We start from the raw sequence: 16,564 nt of genomic DNA, 5'->3' as shown, positions 1-16,564 counted from the left end.
GCAGCCCAGAGAGGGCAAGTCACTTTTCCAAGGTCACACAGAGAACACACGGTAAGACAATACATAAAAGAGAGAAATAAATAAAATAGGAATGGATAATAGCCAACCACCTGTCGGAATAGATGGTCCAGACCAAAGTTGGGGCTCAGACCCGGGGGTGGTATAAATAGTGCCCTGGAGGCTGAGTTAGAAGAGAGGCACTGTAAGCATGGAGCTCAGCAGGCTGCCCTGTGATGGTGCTGCCCTAGGCAGCTTTGCATTTTATTTAAGTGACTACAAATAATACAAGCTAGGTTCCATTATTACCTCCCACTTTCCTGATGAAGAAACTGAGGCATGGTTTAGACAATGTCCCTAGGATCTCAAAGCTAGAGAGTGCAAAAGCTAGAATACAACACAAGTTTGTCTGGTACCGAAGCCTGAGCTCTTTGTACCCAGCTCTGCTCATTCCCAGGCTAGAGAATAGACTGTTCCAGCACACAAGGCCTCCCGTCCCCCCTGCAGGCTGAGTCCAGGCTCCCTGATAGTCTATGGAGTACTGCATTGCCACCAAACACACACATACATGCACGCACACACACACACACATGCACGCACACATGACCACACATGCTCACTCTGACCTATGGGGAACCCGGTAAGGCAGAAAGATGGCCAAGTCCATTAATGCCACCAAGCATGGCACATATTTATGGCCCCAATTACAGCCTCCATGAAGGAGCAGGAATGGGGACAGGGAACAGTTGTGTGCGCTGGGGTCTGAGGCCTCTGTAGCAATAACTACAAGATTACAGAGACGTTAGCAAACCTTGGTGACGGCAGCTCTATTATAATGATAAATCTACAGCTTTATATAGAAATAATGAGACTGGGGGCTGAAGAGGGGAAAGGGAAGAGCAGAATGATCTCCTCCAGTGGAAGTTCTGGGTGGAGAGAAAAATGGCAAACCGCAGGGAACTCCCAGGAGACCTCCAGGGGACCTTAGTCAAGCCGGCGAGAGGGGGAAGCCTCAGCGGCAGCCTGAGTGTCTTGATCCTGGGGAACAATAGTGGGCTCCGATGGCCCCAACACGGCTGCTGCGCCTGCTCCTAACCCTCCAGTTGAGAGGGCGGGCTAGCTCTGTTACAGCCTAAGCTTCGTCCAGAACAACCTGGGGATGCTGAGGCCAGTGCTCCTTGGGCTTTAAGGGTTTGTGATGAAAAAAGCTCGCCTAATTAGATGCATACCTTCCCTTCACTAGCTTTCAAGCTCCACGTTCAGTGCTACAAGGAAACAACACAAATGCTCCAGGCTTTGCTACTCTAAACCCCCTTAAGCAGGGTTTGGTCCCGGGGCAGGTCTGGTTCCACCTGCCAGGGCTGCACCTGATCCTCCCGTCTGCGTGTGAGGAGCAACAAAAAGACAGCATTCATAGACTGGTGTGACCTCAGAGCAGCCTCCCTAGCCCGCTTCTCACAGGGCCTCTCCTTCTACCAGACTGTGAGTCACTGACCCTCCACTTCAGTCCAGACCACCTGATCCGACTGGTTCATTTCTTTGCTACTCCAGACATCAGCCATCTACCCGAACCGTTACTCTGAAGGAATGCAGAGCCATGCCTAGATCTGCTCATTTTCAAAATACTACTTGACTTTCTCCTCCAGGAAGGCTTCCCAGGTTAACTGCACTGCTTCTTTAATAATCCTTTCCCTGTGCACCAGTATGTAGTTTTATTTGAATTAACTAAGCCATCGGTCATTCAGCAAGAAGGTGCTGAAATCTTATGTTTGCATAAAATGACACGCTCAGCCCTGAGGGAAAATAAAAAAGTCAAATGTGGGACACAAACCATTCCTAAGCCACTGGGAGGACTTTGCAAGACAGAATATGATTGGGTGTATAACTGAGGGACCCAGAGAATAAATCCGGCAGTGACTTCTCTGAGAGTGGAAGGACTTTGGGGGAAGCTTTCAAAGGTGGGTTGGTTTGGGTCAGCAAAGTAGGGGAAAGGCCTGGCTGCCAGAGGGAACCTTGGGAGCAAAGGCAAGAGGCAGAAATGGTGGGCGTGTTCAGGGACCAGCCTGCAGGTTAGAGGAGCTGGAGGCCAAAATGCAACTCTAGGAACGGAATCTGGCAGGAATCTGGCACGTGGGAGAGATGGGAGCCGACTGGACTCAGCCACACCGGCCCCCATGGCGCTGGCTGCAGGGTTTCACATACACGGAGTGCTCAATCACTCCCCGTCACTGCGACTTGGGCCTCTCCGGCCTCAGCATAATTACAATTTTACAGTCAGCTCAAGCCAAAGCACCAGCCCTTTATCTCCTTTTCCCTTCCTTTGCCTGAATCCTCATCCCCCCAGGATAAAGAGACCGCCCCTGAGAGCCAGCCTGCTGAGAAGCTGCAGAGAGGAGGGCCCTGGTGGCCTCACCAGACAGAACATTCATCCCACAGACTGCGAGCAAGATGGGTGTATGAGCAAGTCACCCCACCTTCAGCTTCGAAACTCCTGGTCCCAGACTCCTGTCCTTGGCTAGAATGCTTCCCCTTCCTCTTTGCATATCAAGTTATGTATACCAAGCCCTCCCCACACAGCTAAATTCTCTTTCACCCAAGAAACTGTCCCTGACTGTCCTAATTCTCAGATCTTACAACCTCACACATTATTTGCTACTTTGCATCACTAGCTACTGCATGAACATTTCTTGTCTCTATAATTCAAGTTCTGCATTGGGTCAAAGAGGCTGTCTTCTATCCCAGACCCCCCTTGCTCCCCAGTGCTTCGCACAGGGTCCTGCTTAAGAGAAGATGGAGGAGGACTATAATGGTACTGACTGAGGGTGATGAGGATGGTGAGGGTCTGTGCTTTTTCTCAAGCTGGGCTGGGGAAGAGGTGTGGGACAAGGGGAGGGACAGCCACTGAATTCTAAGAAGTTAGCATTCAGGTGAGGGGCATCCCTGAGCACAGACTGCCTGCTCCAGGATGAGGGCGTCCACTGTGCCTGGAGCTAAAGTCACAGGAAAGGGAGGTCTCTGGGGAGGAGAAGGGAGGCTCCTCAGAGGACTGAGTTGAGTCCTGCTCCTCACAGCCCCTGCCCCCCACCCCTCTCTCTCTCTGAGCCCCTGGGCCTCAGCCTCAGTATGGGGAGGACTAAGCTGCTCTTCGCTACCTGTACAGTCACCATAATGAAGCTGTTGCCATTTGAGACCACAAGGGAAGAGCTGTACCAGATGTAAACTTCACAGTGATTGATAGAGCAGAGCTGCTGAGCTTGGGGCTGGTGCACAGCTGCTGTTCCAGCCGGCCCCATCTGCCCGCCCCGTCTGCAAGCCCCCCGCCTGTGCTGTTCTCTGTTCTTGGGGATGACATTTCAGGAAAGCAAAAGTAGGGGAGACGCTGGGACGTCAAACTGGACCAAAGTTAGCACCTGCTAGGAGAATGAGATAGACCTTCCCAGAGCAGAAACAGAGCCCACCAAACTTTCTCTCCTTGAACAAATCAATTCCTTTTCCCACCAGAGTGAGGTTGATTTTCCCAGCCTCTCTCCTTAGAAATTCAATACATAGATATTGAGCATTGATTGTCCACAGGGAGAGTCTAAACCCAGAGAAATAGTGAAAGAAATATCCCAGGGGACACTCAATCACTTGGCGTTCAAGACACCAGACACAAGGCCATTGGCATTTGGTGGCAACACACCTTCAGGGCTCTCTGGCTGAACTCAGAGAGAGGTACATCCCACACCTACGTCTGCGGGATGCAATTACACAGCTTCTTCAACAGCCACCCAGGGCCCTGGAGAACACTGTCTACACTGGACCCAAGGGTTTTGGAGATGCCCTCTTAATTCTCTGTGCCAAACCTGCCCTCCTCTTAAAAAGCCAGCTCAAGCCCTACTCATTTTCAAAATAGTGCTTGACTTTCTCCTCCAAGAAGTCTCCCTGGGTTAACCGTATCCAACTCCCATTGCTTCTTTAATAATCCTTTCCTTGTACACCAATACATCACCCTTTCCTTGTGCGCCTTGAAACCTTCCTGGCTAATTCTAATTGATCATGAAGAGCCCAGCATCTGGCTCTGTAGTGTGTGAATTAGCCAGGTCTCCTTCCAGGCTGGCCTCCTCCCCTACCACCTTCCAGATGGCGCAGGCAGGCAGGCAGGGCCTGAGAGCAAGGACTCTGCTGCATGACAATTTCTAGTTCTGGTTGTTAAGTACTTCTAGTCCCTCTTCTGGACATGTGGTAGGATTGCTTTGCCCCGTCCCCTTAATATTGGGAGTCACATGTGTCTTGCTTTGGCTAATGAAAGGTGAGTGGAAGTGACCTTTGTCATGTCTGCATGGAAGCTTTAAGAAATAGTGCACAATTTGCCACATCCCCTCCTTCCTGAGGTGGTAACTAAGAGCACAGGGTCAAAACGGAGCCTCTGCAAACTTGGTGACAAGGTAGAATGGAACCCTGGTCAAGCTGCAAAGCACACGTAACATGAACGAGAACTAAATCTTGGCTGCTTTAAGCTACCAAATCCTAGGATTATTCGTTGCTGCGGCATAACCTGGTTTATCCTGATTAATATAGCCTGTCCTTGATCGCCTGTGCCAGGCTTCTAGTACACATCAAAGCCCTTGGCACATGCTGCTGTCTGAGTCAGTCTATAGGCCTGGCCCCATCCTCACCCGTGATTAAAGACATACATTATAGGTGGTAGTGCTGAGGCCTAGCAGGTAGAGGCAACCACTACAGAAGATTCATCAGAAGCAATAGATACAAATTCCCTTTCCTTCCCTTCCCAACCACTTAAGAGCTCTGCTGTCACCCTCCCTCCCCGCCCACCCCCTAATCTGGGGCCCGGTGCAAGGATTTCCCCTAGGGTGGGCTGGGCTATGAGTTGAGCTCCCCTTTCACATCCTGAAGGGCAGAGGTCCATTTGTCTCTAGGGGTTTGTGGGTTCCCGGACACATCCACTCAAATCCAGAACTATAAACCCTCAAGAGGCCCCCGGAGCCGGTGGTACTCACACTCGTGGCGTACTGGATGTCCTTCCAGATGGAGGTTTCCCGGGACAGGTCGGAGGCCTCAAAGAGGTTGTCCAGGATCACCTCCCCGATCATGTCGTGGCGGGAGAAGCGGTCAAAGTCGAAGACGCTGAGATGCAGCTTGCGGTCGGCCAGCTCCTCGTAGGGCACCGGGAAGTGGAAGTTCTCGTCGAAGGTGGGGTTCAGAGTTTTGCGGTGCACCCGGGTCTGCAGCTTGCACTTGCGATCGGGCAGGAGGTAGATCTTGACGTAAGGGTCGGAGCTGCCGCAGAAGTCCTTGGCTGGGAGGTCGAAGGCCTTCAGGATGCGCACAATCAGGGTCTCGTTCTCGTAGTCATAGCGCAGGCTGAAGTTGATCTTCCCGCAGCTCTTGGCCTCGGATTTGGCATCGTCCCCATCCACCGACTTCTGCTTATAGAGTTCGGGCTTGATGCGGCCGATGCTGGTGGGCTGCTCTGCCGCTGGGGGCAGCTCGTTGCCGTAGTCCACGCTGGACACGTGCATCTGCCGCGGCAGGTGGCGCTTGAAGGACGTGTGCCTGGAGGAGGGGTGGAGGGGTGAGAGAGTGAGGGGATGGGAGAGCGGGGTGCAGGCCGACATGGCTCAGGACTCCGGCTCATCCCACCCCGTGTGAGGCCCCCTTTACTTCCTGCTGGTTGACCGCCTTATCTCTGCCGCACTTTGTGCGCATGTCTTAATCCACGTAAAGTAGTTGGAAGGGGGCCTGGTACATAACAAGCTTTAGTAAACGTTAGCCATTGTGATCTTTTCCCCTGCTTTTCTGCTTCTGACTTTCTAGGTTTCCTTCCTGGTAGACGTGACTCTGGTTCACCTATTTAAAAAGCTCCCCTATTTAGAAGGACCATCCTTTCCCACCCTCCATACAGCACTCCTTCACCACTACCTTGATCATCACCCCCTTTCCCTCTGCCACTTTCTAGCTACATGAACTGGGACACATTATTTAATCTCTCTGTACTATAAGATACGAAAAAATAGAAGTAGCAATTGCATAGGATTGCTGTGGGGTGAAATGAATGCGCACAAAGTACTTAGAACAGAGCCAGGTATATAATACGCTCTTATTATCTCATGGATTCTTACATTGGCTCCTCACAGCAACCTTATGAGCGTCAGTAGCCCTATTTCACAGTTGGGAAAACTGAGGCTTAGGAAAATGAGCAATTTGCCTGATGTTAAAAAACAAACTCCATAAATGTGACCCAGCACTTGCGCACCATTTCTGGCTTTCAATCTGAAGACCAGCCCTGCTTCCCTTTGGCCAGTCCGCTGGGATCCTGGACCCAGGAATCCATAAGCGCCCCAAATTTTTAATAAATACAACGCCTTATGCATGCATGTTTCACATCTTTTAAACATTTCTGAATTTAGAGTAGGTTTTTGTCATTACATGGTGGTTTTTTTTTTTTTTGTCCTTTTGTTTGTTCAGATAAAGAATGTTGTATACAATTTCTGTAAGGCAGGGAACTCTGTCAAAGGCTATTCTCCTTCTCAAAATGTTAGGAATCTCTTACTTCTCTCCCACACACTGCAGACTCCATCTCAGAGGCGGTGTGGACATAGACACGTCATTAACTTTTATGCCTCTGCACCTTTGCATATTCCTTTCCCTCTGGACAAGCCAACACCTCCCACCCACGCACATCTCAGGGTTGACCACCTGCACAGCACCCCACCTCCAAGGTTCCCCTCTGCTGAAGTCACTCCTGGTGCCCACCTCCGAGCCGATCACCCACCACCGAAGACATCATCTGACATATTCTCCAACCACAATAAGCATATGATTATTTCCGGTCTCTGATCCTCACAGGCTGGAATCTCCTTCATGTATTGGATTCAGGAATGTGGAGGTAAGGAAGGGAGGGGTCCACCCTCACCTGGTGGACGATGCTGGCTCTGTGGTCTGTCGCTGCAGCCGTGTGTGACGCTTGATGTGCTCTTTGACGGACATCTGCACCTCGGCCGGTATATCTGGGGACGTGTGGCTGATCTTCACAGCCGCCTCTAGGAAGCCCAGGGTGTGGGGGTCCTTGAGCTTGTCCGCCATGTTGCCTCTGGAGCTGGGGCTCTGGAGGGCCTCCGGGGAGGGGTTAGCAGAGGAGGGGCTGGAGGCCTCCTTGTTCCTCCAGGGCATCCAGCACAGCTTCCAAAAGAGAAAGAGAAAAACTGCCACCAGGGCCACGCCACACACAATAACTACCACTGCGAGGAGGCTGACAGAGGTGCCTGCCCTCAGCCAGGCAGGGAGGCACAGAGACAGACAGAGGTGGGGAGAAGCCGGGAAGGGTTGTCAAAGAGGGGCCACACACAAGGGACAGAGACGGAAGAAGAGAAAAGAGTGGTCATGAGAAGGCTGCCCAGGCAGAGGAGGGGTGGTTGTAGGGTCAGTGCTCCACATCCAACTTGTGAAGTATCTGCAGCCTTGTGTTCACCTCAGGCTGATTTCTCCAGCTTCGCCCCTCCCCCCACCGCCAGCTTGGGGAGCACCTGGGCTGCCTCCCCGACTCCCTATTGGCGTGTGCCCGGGGAAAGGAAAGTAATTTAAATAGCAGCCTAAGCAAATGTGCAAATTCGTGAGGCGTTCACGTTTGGATGCTGTTTGAATTTCTATTAGAACTGTTACTATGGCCAGACTTATAGCAGAGTAGTTTTTTGCAGACAGCTCTCTTCCTCCACAGGTTGTGAGGCATCAGGGGCCCCAGGCTGAGATACTTCATTCTCTTCACTCACCCCAAGCCCGCCAAACCCACAGCAGGAGCTAATATATAGTGAGTAGGTTGACTTGAAGAGAATGAGATCAAGCATAATCTCCTTGAGGGTGGGGGTTAGATCCAATGCTTCTGTATTCCCAGAAGTGTGCACATAGTAGGCTCAACAAATATTTGTATGAAGTTGGAATCTCCCTGGAGAAGGAAATGGCAACCCTTTCCAGTATTCTTGCCTGGAAAATTCCATGGACAGAGGAGCCTGAAGGGCAACACTCCATAGGGTTGCACAGAGTTGGGCATGACTGAGCCCGCACACACCACACCAAGCTGGAATCTGATCCACATAGTTTACTTCAGAGCTAAATACAAACAATTCCGATAGCTGTCCTTTGCCCGCATTCCTGTGGCTGTGTGAGAGCTCTGCTGTAACACTGGTATTTTGGAAAGTCATGATTGATTCAGAGGCAGGCACTCACTCTCCCACCCTGTGCCCCAAGTAGGATGTCCATTACCCTAGGAGAGTTGTGAAGGATGCCTCTCTCTGGGAGAAGCTACTAAGCACACCCCCCACCCCCACCCCACCTTTAGGAATGAACCTTTGAGCTCAAGGCCTCTTCTTACTCTGAGACATCAGGAAGCCTTGAACCAATGGGTTTGCACAAAGGTCACTTGTAGACAAGCCAGAAGAGAAGGCTTATTTGGCTTGCATATGACTGAAAAATCAAGCAGTTCCATCATCACCATTGTCATCATCACACCAGATTCCTGGCTTCTCTGGAAATGGCCTGAGGATTTGGTGACTGGACCTGTGCTCCCACATACCGAGAATTGGCGATGCCCTTCAGAAGGCTGTGTGCTCACCAGCTCCTGTCCCTATTACTTGCCTGCCACTGCAGGCCTATGAGCTTGCAGCCTCTGAATTATCCTGTCCCAAGCCTTAAGAATCTTGGGATTTAAGGTGAGGAATGACCCTACAAGTACGGAGGTCAGGCTGTGCTTCTGCAGGTGGGAGCAGTGTTCCAGACGAGGGACTCAGCTGCGGTCAGAGATCACAGAGCCTAGACCAGGGTCCAGATGTCCACTGCCCACCCAGCCTGGGGCTCATTCCACTGTCTCAGACTGTTGTCCTGGATGAAACTGTAGGTTACTATAACCCTGTGTTATTTTTTATTTGTCTGACTCAGGGCTCAGCATAGAAACTGACACATGAGAATGAATGAATGAATCAGTCGATCAATGTCAAATAAAACAGCTGTCATTATCGCTCAACCAATACTGAGCACTTGCCATATTCCTGGTACTAAACTAGGCTGGGAGATGCTTGGTCCCTCTTCGGGGGATCAAGAGAACTCTCACAGCAGAGGCCCCAGGGAAAGCTCTCCTCCTTCCAGAGGGACCTGAGGAAGAGGCCAAAACATCAGTCATCCTCTCTGGGGAGGTAGCACTGCCTCCCGACTCCCTGGCTGTAGGGTATTGGCCTTGATCAGCTATCACCTTCAGGACTAGGGAATAAGCGCATAGGACCCTCATGCCTTTTGCCACCTTCTCCAGCCCCCAGGCCCCTGCACAGAGACCTGGGAGCCTTTCCCCAGCATAGGAGCTGAGGTTAGCCCACTAGAGACTGCTAGGGGCCAAACTGATTCTAAGTGAACTTCTAGACTAAAGGTCTCCAATTACATTGTGCATGCATCCTGGGAGTGTAAGAGAAAAAAATATCAGATTTATTGAATACTTATTCATTTTCTGAAAAATTTAAAAAATCAGAATTATAATATACAAATTGTAGTAATGAATTTTGTTATTGAATTTAGTCAAGTTATGAACAATTAAAATGTCCAAGGCACAAAGTGCTTTTTATGTATTCACTCATTTAAGACTCTCCAGTGAAATAGGTGAAGATTATTATCCTCATTTTGCAGATAAGGAAACTAAGGCACAGAAGGTTAAATAGATTGCCCAGGGTCACACAACTGCTAAGTGTTTGGAGAGTCAGCTTTATAATACCCCTTTTGTACATGTGTATAGAACATGGGAGCAAATAAACACAAGTTGGAAGTATTAAACAAAAATAAATTTTGCTGTTATGATTTCATGATCTAAATAGTTTGGAGACTATTTCCTTAAGCCCTGATACCCCTGGGGTTCACAGGAATGCTACCACAGATATAGCTAAGTATATACCACAGATATATGTGTGTGTGTGTGTATTTAAAAGTATCTGGCCATCTCGGAGCCCTCCACATCTGTTCTTTGTTACAGCGGTTCCGGGTGCATTCTCTGCAATATGAGTCACCTTAAAACAGAAGGTATTTCTAGGGTTTTGCTTTCCTTTGATCATACATCTTTCTTGCTCTGGTAATAATTAGAATTTTAATGAGAAAGGGGGAGAAATGGGGGGAATCAAGAGAGCAGAGAGTGTATTTAAATGTTCAGTCTGACAAAAAAAAAAAAAAAACTGAATTCATAAATGAAAAGAGAGGTGGAGGAATCAATTTTTCCTCAGCATGGTTGCTATTTGGAATGTGTCTCCACATGACCCCTAGCTGTTGTTCCCTCAGCGCTGTGAGATTATTGGGAATTGGCACCCGGTGCTCAATACTGGTTATGTAAGGCCAGGAGGCCCTTCCTCTGCCTGGAGACTTTTCTTCCAGGATACCTCACAGGCGGGCCATGCAAAGAGAATTAGGTCCCGATGCTGAGTGGGTTCACACCACAGGGGAACAAGGTGGTGAGCAAGGCTGGTAAGACCAGAATTAGGCCACTGTGGGTATGACTGCAGAGGATTTAGCTCCTTTAAAATCACTGCATGTGGCCTGGAATTCAGCCTGCCCGCAGAGCCTGGCTGAAAATGTGTCACAAAGGGCTGTCCAAAGGCCCAGGTGACCTAAGATACTTGCCTTCCTACCTCGGGCCTGCTGGGACCAACCCACCAGGATGCATCGCCTCTAGTAAACTGCAGGTGCATATACAGCCTTCAAAGCCGTTTCCCCACTCAAGTCTTGTTTGAACCTCAACCCTGTGAGGCAGATAGCATTTTGATGGGCAGTTTAGCCACCTTTTGAGTTCTGACCCAGTGCTCTTCATATTATACCATACACTGGGTTCATGGTAAGAGAGGAGAAGGACACAGTGGGGGAAGGAGAGGGTAGGACAGATTGAGAAAGCAGCACTGACATATACACCATCATGTGTAGCAGAGATTACTAGCAGGAAGCTGCTGTGCAACGCAGGGAGCCCGGCCTGGCGCTCTGTGACGACCTGGGGAGGGGGCAAGGGGGTGGGGAGGGAGGCTAAAGAAGGAGGGAATGCATATGTATAACTATGACTGAGTCGTGTTGACGTATGGCAGAGACCACCACAGCACTGTAAAGCAATTATCCTCCAATAAAAGAAAGAGAGGTAAGCCTCTGGTAAGGGAGAAAGTCCTACACTTTGAAAAAGAGGACGAACTTCCTAAGTGTTTGTATTTCTATTCTTTCTTCCTCTCCTTTTCCTTCTTTATTTCCCCTTCAGCCTGGAGAGAAAGAAGCACTGTCTTGGAGTCAGACTGGGCTCATTCAATGTCCATCTCTACTGGTTATCAACTGTGACTCTTAATCTCTCTCAGACTCTGTTTCATCATCTGTAAAATGGGTAGAGTAATAGTATCTACCTGATAGGGTCATTGTGAGATTTAAATGGGATCAAGTGTATCAAAAGTGCAAAGGACAGTGCCTAGAATGTAGTAAGCCATATAATATATATTTTGCTATTTTTATTAGAATTATCTAGTTCTGCCCAGTCTGATTGAACATCTTTTAATTTTACAATTTGTTTAGTGGGAAGAACACACGCAAACCATGAACACTAATAGGAGAGATAGCTTTAACTTTATCATTACAAACTAGGAACAATTTTACCAGTGGCAATAATACAATTATTCTATTATATAATATATATATTAAGATAATACAATTATTCTATTCTGTCTCTATATATTGTAATATGTATTATAATACATATATACTATAGCTAGATCTCCCTGTATCTCAAGATGTAATACATCCTTTGTGAAAGATCTCACATCTCCAAGTTTTTCTGTCAATACTCATTGTTCAGTTGTTTTGCCATTGCTGCCACCAACCAGCTGGTGAACAGAAGCAAGCTCCAAAGGTAAGAAGAAATTCATTGAAGAAAAGTGTACAATTCAGAACGTACTATGCTTTTGCAAAGTTTGCTTGGAAACTGGGGAAAAGAAGTCCATTGCTCAGTATTAAGTATCAGAGGAGACCAGTATTTTATGGGCACCTGGTTTGGGGAAAAGTATTGACCAATTACCCAGCAGCCTCTGGGAGAGCAGAGAGCGATGGGACTTGGCTTCGGAAACACACCCAGCGATCTGGTGCTGTGCAGGGCACATGGGTTCTAGCCTGGACTGGGGAAGTGCTCAGAGACACGAGGCAGTCATCTCCACTGAGCACCAGTGCCAGAATGACCACAGAGCATGTTCATCAACTGTGTGACCTTGAACAAGTTATTTAACTTCTCCAAACAGTGGGCTCCTCTTTTACGTCAAAGAATCACTGTAAATATTAGATAAAGTAAGGCCTTGAGCACAATGCGGGATACATGGGGGGCGTCGGCTTAGTTGCTCAGTCAGTCCGACTATTTGCAATCCTTTGGACTGTAGGCTCCCACCAGGCTCCTCTGTCCACGGGATTTTTCGGGCAAGAATACTGGAGTGGGGTGCATTTCCTCCTCCAGGGGATCTTCCCAACCCAGGGACTGAACCGTGCCTCCTGTGTTTCCTGCATTGCCAGGTGGATTCTTTGCCCACTGAGCCATCTGGGAAGCCCAATATGTGGTGAAAGTTCCCGAAGGTAAGTTGCTGTTACTTCTTCCTGGTTTTTGTTTTTGTGGTGGGTAACAGTTCACTGGGTACAGAATGGACCCAAAGCTTGGGCATTGAGGCAGGGAAGGGGGACATGGGACCAGGGGGCAAACATGTGAGAGACTTTAAGACCCTTCTTTTCTGGTGATGATGATCATGCCCCTTCTTTCCTGATGACTCCCTGAAGGCCATCAGGGCAGGACCTGCCTGTCACCTTAAGTGAGATTGTGTCTGACAGGGGGGGATGGCTCATGGCCTCCCTCTCTCTCTGGAAAACGGTAGGCTATTAATTAGCAACCCAGGCGTTTCTTATCTCCCCACTGACACTTCTTTCTTCAGAGACAGAGCCCTGATACTTCAGTGCTCCCTCCTCTTCTCTCCACCCATAGTGTTAGGATTTATCAGCTTTTCTCATCGCTTGCTATTGTTCCCATTTTTCTAATGGGCTTCCATGTCAGGAAGATCCATTTTGTAATAGTAACAGACATTCTTGCTAACAGACTGTAATTGAAAAGATAAACTGGAGAGAAGAAGTGAAAAGAAAGGACCATTTCCTCTGCTCCCCTCAAAGCTGGAGAAAGCTGGCTGCAGGGTCTGGGGTCGCTGATGGACCCTCAGAAATGGGCAATGTCAGGCTCTGCAGAGCGAAAGCTGCCTCAGTGAAGGAGCTCCCGGCAAACACAGCTGGAGGCACAGACCCGCACAACTCAGGGAGCAGCCAGCAAGAAACTCAGAGGCCCCAAACCCTGGAAGGTGCAGTGTCTAATCTAGGAAGGGAAAAGAGTCTGGTCAGAACCATTAATACAAACGCTAGTAATGAAAGCGTTAGTTGCTCAGATGCATCTGACTCTTTGTGACCCCATGGACTACCGTAGCCCACTAGGCTCCTCTGCCCATGGGATTCTCCAGGCAAGAACACTGGAGTGGGTTGCCATTTCCTTCTCCAATGCATGAAAGTGAAAAGTGAAAAGGAAGTCGCTCAGTCGTGTCCGACTCTTAGCGACCCCATGGACCGCAGCCCACCAGGCTCCTCCATCCATGGGATTTTCCAGGCAAGAGTACTGGAGTGGGGTGCCATTGCCTTCTCCAAAGGAAGCCCTAGTAACAGTATTTATTATTTATTTCTATATAGCAAGTGCTGTGCCCCTTATAAGATCTCTTAATCTTTACATCCTACCTAAGAAATTAATATTCACCTCTCAAAGAAGGGCTTTCCCGGTGGCTCAAAGGGTAAAGTGTCTGCCTGCAATGTGGGAGACCCAGGTTCGATCTCTGGGTCGGGAAGATCACCAGGAGAAGGAAATGGCAACCCATTCCAGTATTCTTGCCTGGAGAATCCTATGGACAGAGAAGCCTGGTGGGCTACAGTCCACGGGGTCGCAAAGAGTCGGACACAACTGAGCGACTTCACTTTCACTTTCTCAAAGATAAAGTAACTAAGCTGAGAGATGTTAAGGTAGTAACTTGTACAAAGTGTACCTAAGCAGAAGAGTGGGGATTTGAACTGGCGACTTTCTGATGTCGAAGCCCAGGGTCTGAGGGGTCTGGAGGCAGAGCTAAAGTGTCCAGAGGCAAAGTCTGGGCAGAGAAGCTGGGGAGGCATTTCTTCACTATAATTAGGAGAGGGTGGGGAGCATCTTCAGGTTTTTGGCCTGACCCTCTGAACCTGGGCAGAATTCTGGGGGCCAGCCTCCTCATCCCCCGTCTCTTTCTCCTTCCCTGGAAGATGCAGAAACTATAGCCATCAGGCAAATAATCAATGGCCCCTGGAAAAGTCCCATCTGGAAATGTACCTGAGAAATCCCTGAGAGAGAGAGAGAGAGTGTGTGTGTGTGTTGGGACAATGAAGGCTATTTTGTTCTGAGGCTCACAGACATCTTCCATTAATAATAAGCTCTGCTTGTAAATTTATTAGGAGAACCTGGTATAATTAAAATTCAGAGTTAGGGGGGAGGGGAAGCAGGAAGCCTTTGCTTCCTTTCCTTCTTTCAGAGATCCAGGCTGAACTACCGATGGGGATAATGAGTGGAGTCCAAACAGAGAAGGAATTAATGCCCTTGGAAAAGCTGTGATGAGGAGAGACAATGCTGGACTAATTACAGCCGCACCAAGCTTTATGACTGGGTGCCTGTTTCCACCATCATTAGAAGATTCAGGGATAAATCGGAGACTAATATGAAGTGTCATAGCTAACAGAGCATTGGCATTAATTTAGGGATTATTTTAGTATTATTATTTTGGTGGATGGTAACTGTACCTTTCTGCCTGGTGGTCAGGACATGTGGCCCCTCTGAATGGAGCAGTCAAGGCTGGGATGATGGGGAGAGGGGCAGACAGAATGTTGGATTCTTTTTCCTCCACCTCCGTCTCCCTGTTTATACCTGTAACCAGTGATAAAAGAGGTCTGCCTGGTCCTCATGGAGCAAGAAAAACAGTTCAGCCCCCGCACAGAGAGAAGGGAGGGATAAGGTAGTATCATATACCTGGAGAATCCAGAGCTGGATGTACTGCTCACTTCCACTTTTCAGTCCCTCTGCTTTCAGTTCCTAGCTGTGGCTGTGTCCTTCTGTTTTTATTTTTAAATCTCCCTCCCTTTTTTCTCCACCTTCTGTTTTTAGGCGTCTTTTCCTAAGTTGGTCTAGCAGGGGTGCCACTTAGCTGGGTCAGGACTTTTCTCTTACCCTATGTTCCCCCCACCCCACTCCAGACAGTTCTGTGGGAAAGTGAAAGTGTTACTCACTCAGTCGTGTTCGACTCTTTGCAACCCCATGGACTGTAGCCCACCAGGCTCCACTGTCCTTGGAATTCTCCAGGCAAGAATACTGGAGTGGGTTGCCATTTCCCTCTCCAGGGGATCTTCCTGACTCAGGGGTTGAACCTGGGTCTTCTGCATTGCTGGCAGACTCTTTACCATCTGAGTCACCAGGGAAGCCCTACACAGACCTAAAAAAAACTGGCCTGATCCGCACGCTTCAATCCTAGTCCTCATTATTCCCAGTCACACTTCATGCCCCAACTCTGTGGACAGGGAGGACCCAGTCATGCTAGAGCAATTAGAAAAGAACATACCTTTTGTGCAGAGCTTGGGAGGATGGAACATTCTGTATCTACCATCCCCACTCTTGAAGTTCCCACACAGATAGAAGGTAACTTCTAGAACTGTAAATCCAAGGGCTCTACAACGCCTAGATCCTTGATCCTGGTTCTAGAGCCTTAAAGCCCAAGACGCACCATAGTCTGAATCTCATCACCATGGGTTCTAAAGGATTCTGTATTGCACTCTTCCCCAGAGAGGGCAAAATCTGCAGAATTCCTTCCTTCCATCAAGGAGTGAGGGACTGACTCAGTTACAGAAACAGAACTGTTTTGTGTGCTTGGATGAAATGCTGTGCATTTAATTTGGCATCACAAGCAGGAGAAATATTATCTGTGCTGCGAAAGGCCAACTTCAAAGCCAGGTGGCTGAATCACAGAACATCTCCAGAGTCATTAGAAAAGTGAACAAACATCACACACATCTCATGGCCATAAGTGCACCAGAGAATAATCATTCCTGCCTGCCAACCCGGGAGGGGCAGGGCCGCCCAGGCTCTCTCAACAGATCCTTGCATTTTCTGGAACAACTCTGTACTTCTTACTACCTTGAGAATGCTATCAGAACCCAAGCTACCCACACCTAACACTCTGCAACTTGGCTTATGAAAAAAAAAGTTTATTCACCTCCATAAGGCAAAGGACACAAAGAAAGGTGAAGAACTGCCTGCTAGTATCCCTGGGGTCAGGGTGGGGGGGGGGGGGGTGGTGGTGAGGGCAGGTGGATAGTAAGAAGGAAAGCAGACCCTTCACCTTTAATGTTTTTAAAGAAAAGATGGGACTTGCTTTTAGCTCCGATAGCTGTGTACAAATGTTTCCAATTCAGGGTCTGATTGAGATTTCTTGTGCAATTCGTA

The 16,564-nt window shown here is 48.8% G+C and overlaps 1 protein-coding gene across 1 annotated transcript in view; it reads right to left on the bottom strand.

Annotated features, from left to right (window-relative positions):
* SYT6 (synaptotagmin 6) overlaps positions 1-16,564 on the bottom strand; it is a 63,999-nt gene that overhangs the window by 45,370 nt on the left and 2,065 nt on the right. The window contains exons 2-3 of the mRNA XM_052637565.1: positions 6,914-7,179; positions 4,998-5,553 (exon numbers count right to left, since the gene is read on the bottom strand). Coding sequence (XP_052493525.1) covers positions 4,998-5,553; positions 6,914-7,179 — 822 coding nt within the window. The remainder of the gene's footprint in view (positions 1-4,997; positions 5,554-6,913; positions 7,180-16,564) is intronic.

Source organism: Budorcas taxicolor, chromosome 3, assembly GCF_023091745.1.
Source record: "Budorcas taxicolor isolate Tak-1 chromosome 3, Takin1.1, whole genome shotgun sequence".
Lineage (NCBI taxonomy): Eukaryota > Metazoa > Chordata > Mammalia > Artiodactyla > Bovidae > Budorcas > Budorcas taxicolor.
The sequence above is the reverse complement of the archived record's forward strand: the minus strand, read 5'-3'. Positions and strand labels throughout refer to the sequence as shown.